Below are 18111 nucleotides of genomic sequence, written 5' to 3'. Positions count from 1 at the left end.
GTCGCTGCCCATCTTTCATCAGGCTGAAAACCCACCTCTTCAGGAAGTGCTACCCTGAGCCTTCCACTCACCACTTATTGTATTCATACTAGCTTGTTGCACTTATTGTATTCGTATTACTTATAGCACTAACTGTTTTTCTTGTTTCTGTACTTTGGCTCTGAGTTATGCTCTGCTTCATGCTCTTAGATGCTTGTTTGGAAAAGGAAATGTACTTATGACTTCGGGTGATTAGTAGTTCTTTTGATTACCAATGTTGAATGCACTTATTGTAAGTCGCTTTGGATAAAAGCGTCTGCTAAATGACTGTAATGTAATGTAATGTACAGCAGCATCCTCATCATTGTGTCATTAGAATGTACACTACATAAAGGGAAGATATACATATCTGTAAGAATCTTTACAAAAATATCTTTAGCTGGTACTGTTGAGTCTTACTGTCAAAGTTTTGGAAAATGTATTACTGTACTTTTACAGATGCATCTATATGCTTTCCCTTTGCCTTGAGCAATTGTCCATCCTGCTATGAATGCACCGTCTCTGTCTACACAATGGGCAACAGCGTGGCAGAGGACAGGTCAGGTAATGCAACTTTGGAAGAGCCTGTGGTGGAACTCATTCAGCACCATGGACAGCGGCCTGCGCACTAGACACTTGAAGTGCGTTTAAAATGAAAGACTTACAAACATATGCGTTACAAAATCATCCTCAGTGTGCCTGAAATAATACAAAGATAGTGTTTTGTTTTTAGAATGATCATATCCACAGTCCTGAAATATAATATTGTATATTGTGCAACATATGAGCACACTTTTTTTTTTTAATCATTTTTGCTCTGTGATAAATTTAAGCAGGATTTTATATTTAATATTTGAGGCGTCAAATATTCAACAACTTTATTCATCCCAAAAGAAATGTGTTGTGTTCCAGATGCTCTTATACACAGACACATTATTATATACATAATGTAAATAACATGGAATAAAAAAAGCAAAATGTTCCCCGTGAGATGAGTATTTCAGTCTACTGAAGGTCATTAGTTCGGCTGTTTTAGCATAATTGATACAAATTTTTATAAGTTGTTAATTATTAAGTAAAGTTAACTTTTGTGAAGTTAAAGTATGAATACCACAATGTAGAAATACTCTATTACAAGTGAAAGTCCTGCATTTAAAATCTTACATGCGTGCTGGTGTAGAAGTAAAATTCTTAAAGTATCAAAAGTACTCGTTAATACTGAAGCATCATTTCACTGCAGCAGGTGGAGCTACTTTTTTAAAATAACTATCGGCTCATTAGATAATACAATATTACGGATCATTTTTTTCTTTTTAGACAGTAATCTCCCCCAACAATCCCCTCCCTGCTCATAAAAACAAAATAATGGTAAATAAATAATAATTGCAATACTTATTTAATGAAATACATAGAAATAGAAAACAGAATATTGTACAAAATTGCACTAAAGGAAAATACATTTTAAAAATAAGGTGGTGGAGCTTTTAACTGTGTTGTATATTTCTAGTTTGTTGTTTGATATAATCATTTGAACTTGTGTGAATGTCTTTGAGTATCATGACATACCTACAAAAATGTAGTTTGTTGGTTTGTTTTTTAGTATAAACTTCAACATTTATTGTCAAACAATAATCGGTTTTACTTCCGTCCTCCTGAAACAGTCGTCCCGTAGCTCACAGCTCCACCCGGTGAACTCTGCTGTTCATTCCTTCTGTTTAATGTAATTACTAAGCGTAGGACAGATCATTATTACAACACATTGGAACATGGGAGTGCATGAGTGTGTGTGTGTGCCAAGGACTGTATATAAGAAGAGGACTTAGTCACTGTGAGGTCACCCACTGGTTTGTGGACAACCGTTTTAAAGCCTTGAGTTCGACATTTTAGCTGCCGCCATCTTGGTTTTTTAGCTGACTATGTCTTTGCCACTCAGCCGCTACTCTGAAGCCAGAGACAGTTATTCTGTGTCTTTTTTATTGGGTATCAACCTCACGTTTATACCAGGCTGAAGCTAATGCGGAAGTGTCTAAAAACTTGCATTCTCTCTAATGTCCATCAGGGGGCGACTCCTCTGGTTGTATAGAAGTCTATGAGAAAATGATTCGGAGGGACGACCATTAAGGGCCCGAGGACTGTTGTTCTTATGTGATGGTCATTCCAGGCAGTTACAACTTCATCAAGCTCCTCCGTTATAATGGACAGAAAGAGTGAAAATGTTAACTGGCGTTGTATGCGTATTATCTCTCATCGTTAGGGGAGACCAGGGATGGTTGTATCAAAGTGATGGTTTTAACAGCACCACTTTCACCATGAAGGGATGACCTAAGAGTCATGTGATCAATTTAATGTATGACTTCTTCTTTCCTGACTTTGCATATGAAATGTCTTATCTGTGTGAAGAAGTATGCAGATTTTACAGCTGATTTTCAGGTAACACACAAAGAGATTTGTTGGACGTGACATGAAGTCTATATTTTGATTAGTACTGATACTGTTGAAGTTAGAATTGTTAAAAAGATTACTGAATAAGATGTCACACTTTTCATCTAAGCTGTCATCAAAATAGCCATCTGCTTTCAGCTGGTCGAAATGGTCCATCCACAACTGGGCGCATTCACTTCTCAAGGTGCACCACCAGTCCAGTACTTGGACCTAAAGTGACACTCAGTACCATTCTCATCCTCGCTGGTGTGCAGAAACGTTTGCATTATTGCAAGGTGGGTATACTCTGTACCGTGATCTAACCTGATTTTTTGCGGACATCCATTGTTTTCTGTCACAGCATCTATGAAGTAACCTGCGATAATACGAGGGTCATTGTTGGTTTTGTATGCCTCCAGCCATATTATTTTTCTCAAGAAGCCATCTATGCAACCACTGATACATATTCCATAAGGCTTTCATTTGTCGTAGTCATCTATACATATGGCTGACATACATACGCCGTCTTAAACGGTTGTGGGCCCACAGATCTACCCCATTCCCGTCCATTAGTCGCATCAATTGACGGACAGCTTCTCTGTCGATAATCATCCAACATTTCTGGTGCATCCATCTGTAGCCGTGCTGTTTGCCAGACGTTTGTAGCTGTTGGTGAATGAAGGATGCTACCTCAGCTTCATCTGTCTTGTTTTAGCTTTCTCTCTAGGGTCCGGAGGCTTAGTTTGATATCATCTGATTTCACGATTTGTGAATCCACGTCTAAAGTAGGCTTCAATTATGGTATCCATTTTGATCTGCTAAGCTTTGTCTATTCCACTTGCTTCTGTTGCTTTGGCACATGTGAAGAAACAACACATAGGCCTATGGAGCGTTTTTCATTATTATGAGATGCTAAGTCATTATTATGAGATAGTATCTCATTATTATGAGATGCTAAGTTAAAATGTTGAGATTGTATCTCATTATAATGACTTACAGGATCTTTCTTTTTTCATTACAGTGGCGGAAATGGGCTCAATTGGATACAGGGCTCCTGTCTGTCCTCAGGGTGAAAAAGAAGTCAGCAAGCGAAAGAGCCTTTTTTCTATCCTTCAAAATAAAAGCCCAATAGAGTGACTGTATCCCAACAGGAAAAAAAAGCCCCAAACTCTCACTGTATGTTAACAGGAAAGTAGGGATGGGCCTAGTTGTTGAAAAAATAAAAGCCCCAGATGGTAACTGTCTCTTAACAAGGAACTCAGGACGAGGCTATTTTTCCCCAAAATAAAAGCCCCATGGAGTAACTGCATCCTAACAGGTAGCTCAGGATGATGCTTGCTTTTTGTTTTAAGCTAAGGCCTCCAACAGTCATTGCATGTTAATAGGAAACTAGGATTGGATCTAGTTTTTCAAAATGAAGGTGCATAAAGTTTGGACCCCAGCTGATGTTTTGTCCTTATTCCAACAAAGACAGTTATTTGCCTTTTTAAAAAAAGTTAAGTTGCTCTGAAACCCCAATTGAACTTCTTTCATTGCTTACTCTCATTTCTTCCATTATTTTACATCCTTCATCTCTCTCCCACTTTTTCAACTCTTCATACTGCTTCAGCTGCTTTTTCATGGATTTCCAGCTCTTATCTACGGATTCATTGTACTTTCATACATGAGGTGTTTTATACAACTTTAAACATTGTGGGTATTATTCAATTTTTAAATCCAGCAACACAGTTCAGCGTCAGCTTTTCAACAAACCTTGAAATATTCCACATCTTTCATACATTATTGATATTAGTCAACTTGTAAAGGCAATGAATACAGCGTCAGCTTTTTGACATCCAGCATTCACACATCAATTTCATCAGAAATTGACTTTTCTAGTTTGGAATAAAATTGACTTAACTCACAAATGAAATATGCTATTTAGCTTGCTTTATGTTAAGTGTAGGATCCGGTGTTTTTAGAGCTTTACCCATATTAGGGAATTAAGTCAGGATACCTCGACCTCTACTCTTCTTCTTGTTACAGAGATTGCAGATAAGAGAAATTAAAAATGATTGAATTATTATTTGTATTTTTATTCTCTGGCAGACTTTTGTTAGCAGGTTTACAAAAAGAAAAGTTAAGTTGTTCGGGTTAGGACCTGGCTTGTGTCAACTCGATCCTAAACATTCAATAATCCGGAAGTGTAGTCAAATGAAAAATACCGTCATCATATATGAGAAGAGGCCGCCTGCGATAGACCCAGCTGGAGTATGAGAAGCTGAACCAGGGCAGAGAAAATGACATCTCGCTGCAACATGTCACTGTGGATACACGAGCCGGGGGCAGTGTGATGTGTGTGCAGAGCAGACGCTGTAGCCTGCTAACATTAGCAGCTAATATTGGTAGTGTTGGATAAAAGAGCAGAGCCGGGGAAGAATGGGAACCAGAGGTGGAGGTGCAGGCAACACTGGAGCCGCTGTGTAGCAACACTAAGATGTGCTGTGAATGTGACAACGAAGGAAATACAAGGGTGGCTCCAAGTGTTAGCCAGCTAGCCAGCCAACTAGCCGGTCTGCGCTGCAGCTTGACATGAGCCGTTTCCCTTACACGGTGCAAGTCGAACCAACTCGTTCACAACGGAATGTCAGAGGTGAGTGACACTTGTTTCAACTGCTGCGTCAACGGCTTCGGTCAGAGTGGCTCATGAATGAAGGAAAAATAAAACGTTACTGTTTTTGCTCTGCGTTAGCCAGCTAGCTAGCTAGCTAACAGCATGTCAGATTAGCTTGCACTTAAGACACCCTTCGTGCCCCGATGCTGAGAAACTACAGCAGACATGACAAGATACCGACTAAGCCCCTTCTGCACTAACAACCAGTGTGCTCTGTGTTTGACTAGAGTCTGGTGTCAGCTAGCTTATTAGCTTCAGATAAAACTTGAAGCGTAACAGCTGGGTTTCATCTGGACAGACACCGCTGCTGGCTGCTCTTTGCAATGTGGACCCTTGCACCACTTGTTTAATGTTAGCCATCTAAGAGGCCTCGCTTGCCGGTGCTCATTGCCTTTCCACAGTGAAGTCATGCGAACAGTTAGCCGGATGGTACACTGTCTGGAGCTTCAGTCTGCCGCAGGCTCCACTGTGTGATCCTACCAGTCAGTTCCACGTTGTGTGACGGAAGGAGGAGGGGGTTATTAAAGAAGAATAGAGTTTCAGCTGGTACACTTTGTGAGAGGAGCAACAGTTCCCTCCCTGTTGACAGTCTGTAGAGCTTTACTTACTGTTGAAAGGGAGGCATGACAGATCTGTAGGCTGCTCCGAGTTCAGGTAACGTCTGGTTACTTTTCCACTTTAGTGGTTAGTGTGGACTTCACTTCTAATCCCTTTTTAGACATCTGAGCTTCTCTGCTTCTCTCCCCTGACTCTTTTCCTTCTCCTCATATTAGTACTTTTTTCCGTGTTGCCCAACGTGACTGTGTGTCTGATGTACTGCTTTGTTTTCCGTGTGTCTTAAGGTAAAACAGATGCAAAGTGTTCATGTTGCTACTTTCTTTGTCAACATGATCACTTGAGTCTTTTGAGTCGATCAACTATTTCAAAACACAGTAGTGAAATATTCTCTCATTAGTAGGGATGCATGAAAGCGATATCTAGCCGATACTGACTCAAACCGCTGGATCGGTAACAAAGGGGCTGATTTATTCAGTTCAAGTCTGTTTATCTATTATTCCACTTATTAGACCACTTTGTTGCTGCACTAATGTGTGGTGGAAATTGCTCTTCAATTGTAATTCCTGTTAATTACATATGTATTAATACCAGGCCTGGTGTTGCCTTACACATAAAAGAATGATCCCAGTCGCGTCATCACACTGAGGCATACAGCGTAGTAATTTAACGCTGGTATCGGTCTTAAATAAGCCCAGGTATTGGTATCGGGACTGAAAAAGTGGGATCAGTGCATCCCTACTCATAGTTACACCAAACTAAGAATAATGCTGTCTAATAGAAAAAGCACTGCAATAGACCTTGGTCTCATGAATGTTCAGTTCTTCTCAAGGTGATGGTAATATGGAGACAAACAGGTCTGCTATGCTAATGGCTTACAGAGCATTAAAGCACAGCCAAAGATTCATTACTGATCAAAGTGTTTGTTCCTTGTAGTCAAACATCCAGCTTTCAAGATTATCGCACGCCTATATTTATCAGCACTAATTGGGTTAGGCTAATGCTGAGGAGCTCCTGTGGAGCAGTCGGTCGTCTTCATCGCTCACTCTGTGTACAGCAAAAAAGTAACCCTTTACTGTCACATACACTGTTGACACTCTTGTTGTCGTGGGACTGGAGAGCTCTGTGTTTGTTCATGGGAACCTCCGGTGTAGTCAGACACTAAATGGAGCGCTGATTTAAAGGTCAGAACAGCTAAATTACCAAACGAGTGTCCTCACTTGCTTCTCATGTTATCACATTTCCAGGTAGCTTAGATGTTGAGGTATACATTTCTGCCTCTTCCTCAATTCAATGATTGAGCGTTGAATGTTTGTATAGCGCAGTCCTAGTATCTCTGCAACGACCAGCCTAGTCAGCAAGTACACTAGTCACCATGAGCATGTGCAGAGGATGCTCCCTGGGGGACTAATGAAGAAGCCAGAGTTAGTGTAAACCATAGAATAGAATGTTGGTAGCATGGAAATAGAATAACAGTAGAACCTACATTCCCATTCAAATCAATGTAGCAGGATGGTGCGAGTGTACAGAGTTTGTTTCCCACAGCACAAAGTGATTTCGTCAGATGTCTGATCGGTCCATAACCCAAAGATAGGCTATTCATTCCAGTGGTGTTAAACAGCTGGAGAAGGTGCAACCAGAGAACGCTTAACACATTACTTTAACAACTTATCACCCACAAACGTAGTCATTAATCACCCATATGACCCAAAATCACTAAATGTTTCAGCGCTCGATTGACTTATTTAAGTTGACCATTGGTTTGCTGGTTATATTATAGTTAAGATATCTGAGTGTGCTGTTTGAGTCTACCCCGAAAAGAAGGCTGGCTACTAACCTGTATGACTACAAACCTTGTCTCTTCAAGGCTTCAGTACAGAAATATAGTTTACCAAGTCTTTTTCAACCATGTCTGTACCTTATTTGGTCGTCTGGATTCTGCGTACTGCTTAATTCTTGTTTTTAGATTTCCCACATGTTTGTTAAAAGCATTTCTTTGTGACTTGATCCTGCTCTGAGTCACCATGTTCATCCTTGTCCTTGCTAGGCAGGAAAGAATAGCAGTAAACTCCCATGTTTGCCTTCAGTGGGGAACAGTGAATCATCATCACTAACACAATCAGAGCCGTCATTTTGTAAAGGGGAAAAAATGCAAATGGTATTCCCCCTTTTTTTACAAGAATGCTCATGATCAGCACCAAGCTCTCTGGGACGTTGGACGTCTTTGTTCACACATTGTTCAGTGAAAGACTGAGCATCACATGAGATGAGCAGGACATCCTGTTTGCCCTACTGAGCATGTCCGATAAAGTGCCTAGTCAGCATACTGAGCTTCCAGAAATACCACGTGTCTCCCTTCTGAAGAGGAATGGAATACTGCTGGGTCTGTCTGATAACGTAGACATGCTCTCTGCAATAGAAACACTCTAACTTTATTCTGTTCAAACCTGACAGCACCATAAACAGGAAGATCTTAAACATCCACACAATGAAGGGTTTGGTGTATCATGTATGACATTATTGCAACATGCTATTACACTGTCATATGTACGAGTAGAGAGTATTGGTTGAAATGTACTGGCACTAGTTCAGATATGATGCCTGTGAATAACAAATAGTCAAAAGATTGTCAAACTTTTGATCAAACTGAACACATTTATGTTTGTATTGTGGTATCGATCTATTGAGCCTCTGGGGGCAAACGTACATAAGAACGTACATGTGGGCGCCTTTGCCGACAGTATGACTGCTTTTATTCACATGTCTACAGAATTTTACACAATTGTACAGTGCATGTCTGAAAAGTGCTTTTCTTTTTGCTTAATCAAATGAGCTGCATTCATTCTGCTGATCATCTGTTCTGCTGTTCTGTTTTCAGGATGATGGCTGAAGGGTAATATCCAAGAAGTCACATTCCCTCAACCCAAAGTGACCCCACTTCCCCCTTTTTTTACTTTCATCTGCACTTTTGCAACCTCCCCTTGCCTGACTTTGCGTGTCCTATCTCAGCCCATTTCCCTTTTTCCAAAAGGGGTTTTAATGGAATGCATGCATTCCACAGTAGGATTATGTGAATTTCTATTAAATTGGACAATTCTCCTCCTCACAGCCTTCCGACCAAAAAACAAATCAAACTCTCAAATTTGAAGAAATTACAATGTGATCGTATATCAACTGCTGGCCCATCTGAGATCGCCACCTCAGTCTGTAGGAGTCGACTCTGGTTCCATCACTTGTTCCCTACCTGCAGCCTTTTCCACATCCCCATCCCTTTTCTTGTGTCATTGGGCCATGGTTCGCAAGAAAGGTTCTCTTATCCTATGCGGTGCTTTCCTGTTTGTTGCCTGGAATGCTTTGCTTCTACTTTATCTTTGGGGTCGTCCTCCCATTGGCCGCCTCGGAGAAGGTGTTGGAGCCGAACCAGGAGGAAAGGAAGAGTGGGCCGTGGGAAGAGGGAAAGGAGGCCGGGTCAACCTGGCCGCGGAGGTGATCCGGCTGGCGGAGGAGGTCGAAGTTCAGCTAGAGACCCAGAAAGAGCTGCTGAAGCAGATTGAAAGTCACCGAGCCGTGTGGGCTCGGCAGAAAGACGTTGGGAAAAGAGAAACGGAGGATGCAAAAGAAGTCAAACAAGAGGTGGTCCACCAGCCACTAAAGCCTCCACTCCCTTCAAAAGACAGTGTGGATGATAGGGACCAAACTCAAGCAAAAAATACACAGAAGCCTGTTCATACAGTAGCTTCAGACTCTAAGTTAGACCAGCATCAGGCCATTGACATAAAAGAAGACATTGCTGAGAGCAATAAATTGGCGACTTCCGTTGCCAGCCCAGAAGTGGTCATTCCCGTTCTAGTCATTGCTTGTGACAGAGTGACGGTAAAACGGAGCCTCGACAGACTGATACAGTACCGCCCTTCTCCAGCACTATATCCAATCATTGTCAGCCAGGACTGCGGCCATGCCGAGACCGCTCGAGTGATCGGCTCATATGGAGATCAAGTGACTCACATTAGCCAACCGGACCTGTCGGACGTCAGAGTTCGACCAGAGCACAGGAAGTTCCAGGGCTACTACAAAATTGCCCGACATTACCACTGGGCACTCAACCAGGTGTTCAACACGTTCTCCCAGTCTACTGTGGTCATAGTGGAGGATGACCTGGAGGTGAGCGCTCTCAGACTTTACCACACATTACAGTCGGCAATGTCATTCTTGGTAGTTCGATTTAAAAACATTTTTTTTTATCATTTTGGTGTAATTTAGCTTTTATTGGATAGTTTGACGGTAAAGACTCACAGGAGAGGTCCGTAGAGCGAGTCCAGTGGTTGACGTAGGCATCGGTAAACCATGCCATGCTACGACATGTTGACAGTGGAGTTTCACTGCCAACCATCCTTAAGTGTAGCACAACAAAGGAAGGAAGAGAAAGTTTAGAAAAAGAGGCAGATGCTAAGAAGCAACAGGAAGCACGTGGAAGTCTTGGTACACGTCAAAAGACAGAAGAAAAAAAAAGGTTTGGGCTTGTGAGGGACCAGGGTACGCATAAAGCTGGGAGAGCAGGTACAGTGGAAACAATAGGGATTTTATTCACCCAAAGTATGTACTCTCAATCTCGAAATATAAAGTCAGTCAAAACAAGTGTCTTTATGTCTCACGTCATAATTTAAAGAATAGTGAAACCGAACCTTCTCTATGCCTGGTTGATGGTTTGGCTAGTTTGCAGCCGCCACAGAGCTGCAACTGTGTGTTGCCATAGGGATCATTTTCATCCTGCTTTAGTTACAGTACTGAATGTAATCAGAAATGTCTGTATTAATAATACATTGATTTACGAATGTAGTGTTGACGGACACAACTGTCCCACAATGCAATGCGGCAAGAAAAACGGAGAAGCTACTCGTAGATAGAAGGAAATAATCCAAATTACTGACAGTGATTAGACAGCTTTCAATTATTTTTTTTATTTTTTTACCATTTCCCAAAATTCAGAGGGTGTAGATGGGGGCTCATGGGTTCAGAAGTAGATGGGGCATGGCTGCAGGAGAGTATCACTGACCTTATCACACCCTGGATATCAGGCGTTTTATGTCCGAGTCTCGGGCAGAGAGAGCTGCTGACGATGTTGGAGGTGGTGTTGCAAACTGACACCCACTACCACTCCTCCCACTCATGTTAGCTGAAATAGATCGAGAGTGTCTCCCTGGTGGTGATGTCGGTGCATGGACATCGGCTCCGTGTAGACGAGCCAATTAAAGCATGAAAACCCTGATTTAACGGTCCACAACAGAACTCATCAGTGTGTTGAGTATCTACGGCTCTTTGATTCATGGAACTATTTTGTCTTCTGGCTGTACTGTCGCTAACTGTATAGGAAATCAGACTCGTTCTAGTTCTTCACTTTTATTTCAGTGAGTCTCATGTCTGTGTGTTCAGTGCTGAGCTAAAGTCAGGACATGGTAAGCCTAGCTTAGCATAAAGACTGTGAGCAGGGGTTAACAGCTAGGTTGGCTCTGTGCGAAGTAAGTTAATGCAGCCACCAACACCGCTTAAGCTTCCTGATGAACATGTCGTCTCTGTTTTTTAATCTGTACACAAACGGACATGTGAAAACATCAAATAGTTGTTTTAGGGAGAGTTGCATGCTGGAACTTACTGTGTACCTTCCACCCAGTACTTCTGTGCTGCGTCTCCGCCTACAGGCTGAATACAGGTTCTGGTCTCTGTATGGGTACAATGATACCAAACCTGGTGCCGACACATTTTCATCCATTTGTGCATCTGTAAAGATTAAACACACTAGCTTTATAGGTGTTCTGTGTGTTCTTCTACTTTGGACTGAGGCTGTCCTGAATACCATTTTTACAAAAATGAGAATAGCTTGTCCACCTTAAAGGTCAGTCCACCTTAAATGGAGCTAACGCCCACGGGACTTTGGATCAAGTCTTGAGGTACATTTTGTACTACCTTGTCATTTGCAAGTGCCTTCATCATTTCAAGTGTTGATTGTAAAAACAGAAATGTTATTTCTCCCTCTCCCTAGTCTCCCCTATTGTTAGTTAGCAGGCTAGTCTGAGTTTAACCTTCCTTTCGAACATCAGAGATATTAGTCGTTAGGAACATCCCTACTTCCTACGTACTGAGTTACCCAATTCAGTTTATCTTGTATAGCCCCAAAAAACACAAATTCTCCTCAGAGGGCTTTACAATCTGTACACATGCGACATCCTCTGTCCCAGGACCCTCACTTCAGAACAGGAAGCACTCTCCAAAACCCCTTTAACGGGAGAAAAAAGAAAGAAACCTCAGAGAGAGCAACAGAGGAGGATCCTCTGTCAGGATGGACAGAAACCCAGCGAACGGATATCGAGGTTCAGCTCTACTTTGGACAAAGCCAGGCTAGTTGTGTCCCCTGCTCACAGTCTTTATGCTAAGCTAGACAAACCATATCCAGCTCTCTACATAACACACATCATCTTCATTTTCTCACCCAACTATCAGAAAGAAAGCAACATACAGGAGTATTTCCCAAAAAGTTGAACTATTTCTTTATTTTCGTCCGACTCACTGGTCCAACAGTAGAACACTTCAGACCAGTTTAACAGACCTCTGTGAAACCAGTTTAAAGTTAGTAGACACATTTGTATCCATACACACACACACACAATATAATATGTGATAATATCACTGCAGCTGTATGATGTTTACACTGAGGAATAGACCCCATGCTTATGACTGCACCATTCCATCAAATGGAAGTATCGCTATAGTTTCACATGCTGTCATTGGGCTCCTAACGTGCAGAGAATCCAGACCCGTCTTGGGCTCTGCAGGAGAAACGGTGAAGTAGGAGTCTGAGGGTTACACAGCGCTGTAGACACAGCATGAGTTTGTAAATCTGCTCTTGGCAGGTTTGAAGAGCTTAGATGGCCATGGTGAAAGTGTAATTACATGTGGCTTTCATTCAAATGTGGGTTAATGATGACAAAGCCCAGACTGGATTCCAGCCCGATCCTCCACGCATATAGAAGTATGGAGGGCTGTGTTTCCCTCTCTGAGTTTAATCAAGTACAGCACTTCAGTTGAGCTACTTGTAGCCTACTTCACTTAATTCTTCCCATTTGAAGCTACTTCGTAAATCCATCCCACAATGGATGGGATGATCCAGCTTGATTTGACAGCTGCAGTCACCAATGACTTTTCAGATTTTACATTAAAAAGATATGAGGCTTATAAAAACAATGTAACGCTTGAACCAGCTGTGGGACTCCTGATGGAGAGCAGTGTCTCGTTTGGGTCTTAGTTTCCAGATGTCTATGGATTGTTAGCAGGTCCACTAGCTTCTCACATGGTTTCAGGAAGCCCAGAGAGTACGATGATCTAAATCAGGGGTTCTTAACCTTTTTGACCTCGGGGCCCAACTTTTCAAGTACAAAGTGACCTGGGGCCCATTAAAATATTAACACTGTATTGGTTTAACTAATTGATCTCACTCTAGGTTTGATTTGTATTCAATAACAAAATCTAGCAGAAACCTCGTCAAATAAATGACATGATACAATGTGATCATCACATTTATTTATCATGTGTATGTAAACCTGCATACAAATGCAACAAGACGCCCAACAGGCTAACAATTCATGGAACAAATCAAGGTAATACAAGAACAAATTTAAAGGCTCAAGTCAGGCTTATTAACACAAAAATAACTAATAATTAGGTTTTACTACAGAAAACATGGAGGGACTCTCCAAAAAACTGAGAAAAAAAATGGAAATTTGATAAATATGTGGTAATAAAATAAATTCAATTACTTAATTAATGCGATAATAACGCGTTAACTTACCCAGCACTATTTTAAATACTTCTCCATAACTTTCGCTACAGGCTAGCGGCTAGCTGAGTGTCTTCTTCTGCTTATTGGAGCTTGTTAAACAACTGACTGACGCATTACCGCCACCAAGTGGTGGGAAGCTATATTGTAACTGAGCGTCTCATAGATAACAGTAATATCTCTGCTGTCTTCAATTGATAACCTATGCGGTCCCGCGGCCCACAGGTGCAAAACTGAAAGTTTTCTGCGGCCCTCTAGGTGGCGCTCGCGGCCCAATTGTGAGCCGCGGCCCCATGGTTAAGAATCACTGATCTAAAGGACGAGTAGAACATAGCCAAACAAACTCTGCTGCCCCTTTAATCCTTCATCTCGTGACCTTTAGGTTAGGAACCACAGGAAAATAAACTGAAGTCGCTCCAACAGTAACATGCTACTTACACAAATGCACATTGATGCATCAGTGTTAACAGTATAACGGTACAATATGTGCTCAGTCCTGATAAATACTGTGCTGCTGTTTACTTTTCCAAAAGTCATTTCAACAAATCCATCAGTTTAAAAGAACAACTCCAGTTACTGTCATTATGTTTTGTTCTTCATTTCTATCCGTTATAAAAACATTCTTCTCAGCAAGTTGACGGCTGGGAACTTGCTGACATCTCTAAAAGGAAGTAGGAAACACACCTTCCTTCTTCAACTGTGACCCGCTGTGCTCTTGCTGTATTTGTGCATGTTGCTGTTCCCAGATTTCACTCTAACTTGTTGAGGACAATATGATGAATCCTAAAAGAAATGAGGGCAAAAGCTTTGAAAATCAGACCCAGTAGTTCTTTCAAGGCTGTTCTGTGGTAAGTGGAGAGAATTGAATTCAATGTTTTGAATGGTAACAAACCGCCCAACGTTACACGATTGTTTTTGCTGTTGAACTGACCTCTGATCTGTTGGACTGTTTCTCTGAAGCAGAAGCTCACCACTGTGCTTCTGTGTCCCCTCATGTAAGGTGGCCCCGGACTTCTTTGAGTATTTCCGAGCCCTGTACCCGATCCTGCGCGATGACCCCACCCTGTGGTGTGCTTCTGCGTGGAACGATAACGGCAGAGACGCCTTGGTGGATCCATCCAAAGCCGGGCTCCTGTACAGAACAGACTTCTTCCCCGGTCTGGGCTGGATGCTGCTGAAGGAGATGTGGGATGAACTGGAACCCAAATGGCCCTCGGCCTTCTGGGACGACTGGATGCGCCAACCGGAGCAACGCAAAGACCGCTCCTGCATCCGACCCGAAATCTCTCGGACTATCACCTTTGGCCGGAAAGGCGTCAGTTTAGGTCAATTCTTTGACCAGTACCTTCGCTATATTAAGCTCAACACTGAATTTGTGCCTTTTACCAAACAGGATTTGTCTTATTTGCTAAAAGAGAAGTATGATGAAAAGTTTATAAAAGAGATTTACGGCACCCCTCTGGTGAAGATTGAGGACCTGCAACAAGGGGGCAGCTTAAGAGGCCCTGGACCGTACAGGGTGCAGTACTCAAGCCGGGACAGTTTTAAAGTCTTTGCTCGAAATCTGGGGGTGATGGACGACTTGAAATCTGGAGTTCCTCGTACAGGTTACAGGGGCGTAGTGAACTTCCTGTTCCGGGGTCGAAGGGTGTTCTTGGCTCCACCAGAGGGCTGGACGCAGTATGACGTCAGCTGGAGCTGAGAGAAGGACCAGACCACAATGTGAACGGTGTTGAAGAGGGGAGAGAGCCTTACTCAGAGGAACACCCTCTCAGACCAAAGAATAGCAGCAGACACAGCGGTTCATGAAGGAACTAAAGCAGCACCGATGGGCGGGGGGGGGGGTTCTACAGTCGACCCGGGCCTGTTTGTTACGAAACGCTGATTCAGGATCAGCCGGTTCCACGGCCACATATACTTCACAAAGAGTTAAAAGTTCCACCTTAAACACTGCTTCAAAAAAAAAAAGCTCTTGGCAACGTGCCTTGCTTTCTGGGCCCATTTAGTTTGGTGTGTTTTATTCCTGTGAATAACTGGCCACATTCAGATGTTTGCAGCAGCTCTGATGGAGTTGGGTAGCAGTGAAACATTGAATCTGTTTCAGTGTCCATGATAAAACAATACACCAAGCAGAGGGGTCGTCTCTAGAGCCGGTTCGTCTTTTTACTTTCAGCTAAGTTGATGAAAGCTGATCAAAGTGATCCAACTCTTCAGACTATGTTTCTGTTCACGTCTATAAACTAATCGGAGGCAAAATGAGAAGCTTCTCCGCTGTTTTAGAGAGCAAACTAAGGCTGAACAAAGTCATCGTATGACGTCAGCCTGGTAGTTAACATTAAAGATTAAAGACATTCTTTCACCAGGATTTTAACCAATGACATTTAAATCTCTTTTTTTAAGATGGCAGCAAACAACAGACTGAAAGGAAAACGGCAAAGTTTAGACAAACATCAGAGAGAAGGAAGTGCAGAAGAAGCTGAGCCGTCATCCTGCCAGATTACAGTAGCCCTGATCCAGGACCAGCACACTCCTCAGACCAAGCGTTGTTGTTATTTCACTCATCAGCTGACTACGTATTTTTAACATTCTTTGTTTGAAACATTTCACGAGCTGCTCATCAGAATCAGCCTGGTTGACCAAGTATGTGTACACACACACACACACACACACACACACACACACACATGGTTTTAGTCTGCTCTCAGTGAGCTTTAATTTACAGGAAGAGGCGTCGCTTGCACTCTGACCACAACTCTTGTTTTACCATCGAGGACGAGGGTTGTTGTTTTGGAAGCTTAGGAAATAATGAGAGGAAGTTGTAGTTGCCAGAAAGTAAGAACACCAAAAACCTGAGACTGTTTTCAGGACGTAGCAGATGTATAGGAGCGCGGCAGGATCGGTGGTGGAGGCTGACGTTCTTAGGTTCATGGGTGACGGAGCACAACACTAAGTCAAAGCAGAGCGATGGCCTCCACAGACGCTGGGACTTCATTGAAACTCACAGACAGTCAGACTGCTCTGTTAGAAGCATGCTGAGGTCGCTATGATGGATCTCCTGCTCGAGCTGGTCTTGGAAGGCCTGTTGTTCTTTTTTTTTTTTTTTGGTAATGTATTTAATGTTTCTGAGCTTAAACGCCATCAGTGTGATGGTTACAGAGAATTCCCTTCTGCTTTCAGAGGGTTAGTAGAAGGACATAGTAAACATGAAGGATGAACCTCTAATGGTAAAGCTATTTTGAAATTATTTCGTTGTCTTGAACTTGAAGTTCTAACAGGTTTGCCAAGCTGCAAATGAGGTCTAAAGTGATGACTGATTGTGACGTTTTACTGGTGATCCCCTGAAGCCCTGATACAGGGCGAGTTGTAATTACATGACATGCAAACCATGTTTGGTCATCTTAGGTTTGTTAAAGAACCGCCGATTGTTCGACACGTCTGGTTTCTGCAACAAGAAGGCTGTGCAGTGGCTAGAGAGTGATTATCACTGTACTGTAATTAGCTTTGGGAGATTATCCACAGGGTCGAATGATTCTCATGTCTGTATGGTGATGTGTAAAACCACTGCCTGATGTGTTTATAACTTTAATACTATATAAATAAAATCAACTATTTTGATATTTGCCCACATGCTGAAGCAGTTACTCTTTGATTGACAGCGCTCATTTGGCTGTGTGATCCTCAGTCCTGATCCGAGGCTCCTGCCACTGTGAACAATAATGATATTAATCATGACTTGTATTAAAAGTTTAGTCTAAATATGTCTGATGCTGGCTGTGGTCAGAGGGGAGACGGGCCTGAAGGTTCCAACCAGGGAGGACGTGGAACATCGTTCAGCCTGCTGTACAGTCCGCCAACACTTTCACCATTTCTACACCTACGCCGTCTCTCAGAGGACTTCTCCCATGGTTTGGTGTCGTGTTTTGTAAAATGAAAGAAACGCTTCCGGAAAGCAGCGAGCCATTCTGTGCAGACGCTCAAAAGTACACGGTGTGACGCACTCACACACTCGATCATTACAGATCAAATCAGGATTTTTTTTTCCGCCACATTCAAGTCCTAGTTTGAATTTCGAAAGAGAAACAGCAGGAGGTCTCTGTACCAGGCTAGCTCAGAGTACTGCTGCTGGAAAATGCAGGCTACGGACCACAAAGGCTCACGGGTCAAAAGTGAAAAGTTAGGTTCTGTAGTTCATGCGAACGGGTTGGAATATTACTTCCTTTTTGCCCAAAGCTTTAAACTGTGGATCCTTTCTTTTAGCTCCGTTTCAGGATTCCTGAATTCATCCTCCTCCGTCATGGCTAGCTAGCTACATCCATGAAAAATAACAACCAAAAATGGCCACAAGAATGTATGAGATTGCAGCTGTAGGTAGCTGGACGTGGACTTACAGAAATAACAGCTGTTTCATTTGTTTTGAAAAATGAAACGGATCCTAGGAACCCCAACAGTCTCTTCTTTGTCCCGAATGCAAACTAGTCTGGAACCCATGGGGTCAGATCAGCCTCACTGTCAATGAAAGCACTCCAAAAGATTCACAAATGTACTTTGTGATTTACAAACAAAAAGAGTAATCATTATATACAAGTGTAAATAAAATCCATATGTACAAAAATGTGATTCATAAATATTTATATTG

General features: G+C 42.3%; 1 protein-coding gene across 3 annotated transcripts; it reads left to right on the top strand.

The window, feature by feature from the left end:
- Positions 1-4673: 4673 nt before the first annotated feature.
- Positions 4674-17090, top strand: mgat1b (alpha-1,3-mannosyl-glycoprotein 2-beta-N-acetylglucosaminyltransferase b). 3 transcript variants are annotated; one of them, XM_068710793.1, is made up of 3 exons: positions 4674-5071; positions 8526-9808; positions 14476-17090. In XM_068710793.1, exons 2-3 carry the CDS (start codon positions 8939-8941, stop codon positions 15175-15177), a joined length of 1572 nt encoding a protein of 523 aa, XP_068566894.1. In that variant the 5' UTR covers positions 4674-5071; positions 8526-8938; the 3' UTR covers positions 15178-17090. The 3 variants fall into 3 exon arrangements, with proteins under 3 accessions (XP_068566894.1, XP_068566895.1, XP_068566896.1); XM_068710794.1 differs by lacking the exon at positions 4674-5071 and adding an exon at positions 5663-5746; XM_068710795.1 differs by lacking the exon at positions 4674-5071 and having other exon boundaries at positions 8380-9808.
- The last annotated feature ends 1021 nt before the right edge of the window (positions 17091-18111 follow it).

This window comes from Cebidichthys violaceus, unplaced genomic scaffold (assembly GCF_023349555.1).
Source record: "Cebidichthys violaceus isolate CVI_PGR_0920_01 unplaced genomic scaffold, fCebVio1.0.p SCAF_16, whole genome shotgun sequence".
Lineage (NCBI taxonomy): Eukaryota > Metazoa > Chordata > Actinopteri > Perciformes > Stichaeidae > Cebidichthys > Cebidichthys violaceus.
This window is presented reverse-complemented; position numbering and strand designations above follow the sequence as displayed.

What these genes read in the sequence shown, in the direction of transcription:
- mgat1b (XM_068710793.1), top strand. Translation starts at nt 8,939, where the DNA reads ATGGTTCGCAAGAAAGGTTCTCTTATCCTATGCGGTGCTTTCCTGTTT. An exon ending in TAGTGGAGGATGACCTGGAG is followed by an intron (nt 9,809 to 14,475) that starts GTGAGCGCTCTC and finishes CCCTCATGTAAG; the next exon opens with GTGGCCCCGGACTTCTTTGA.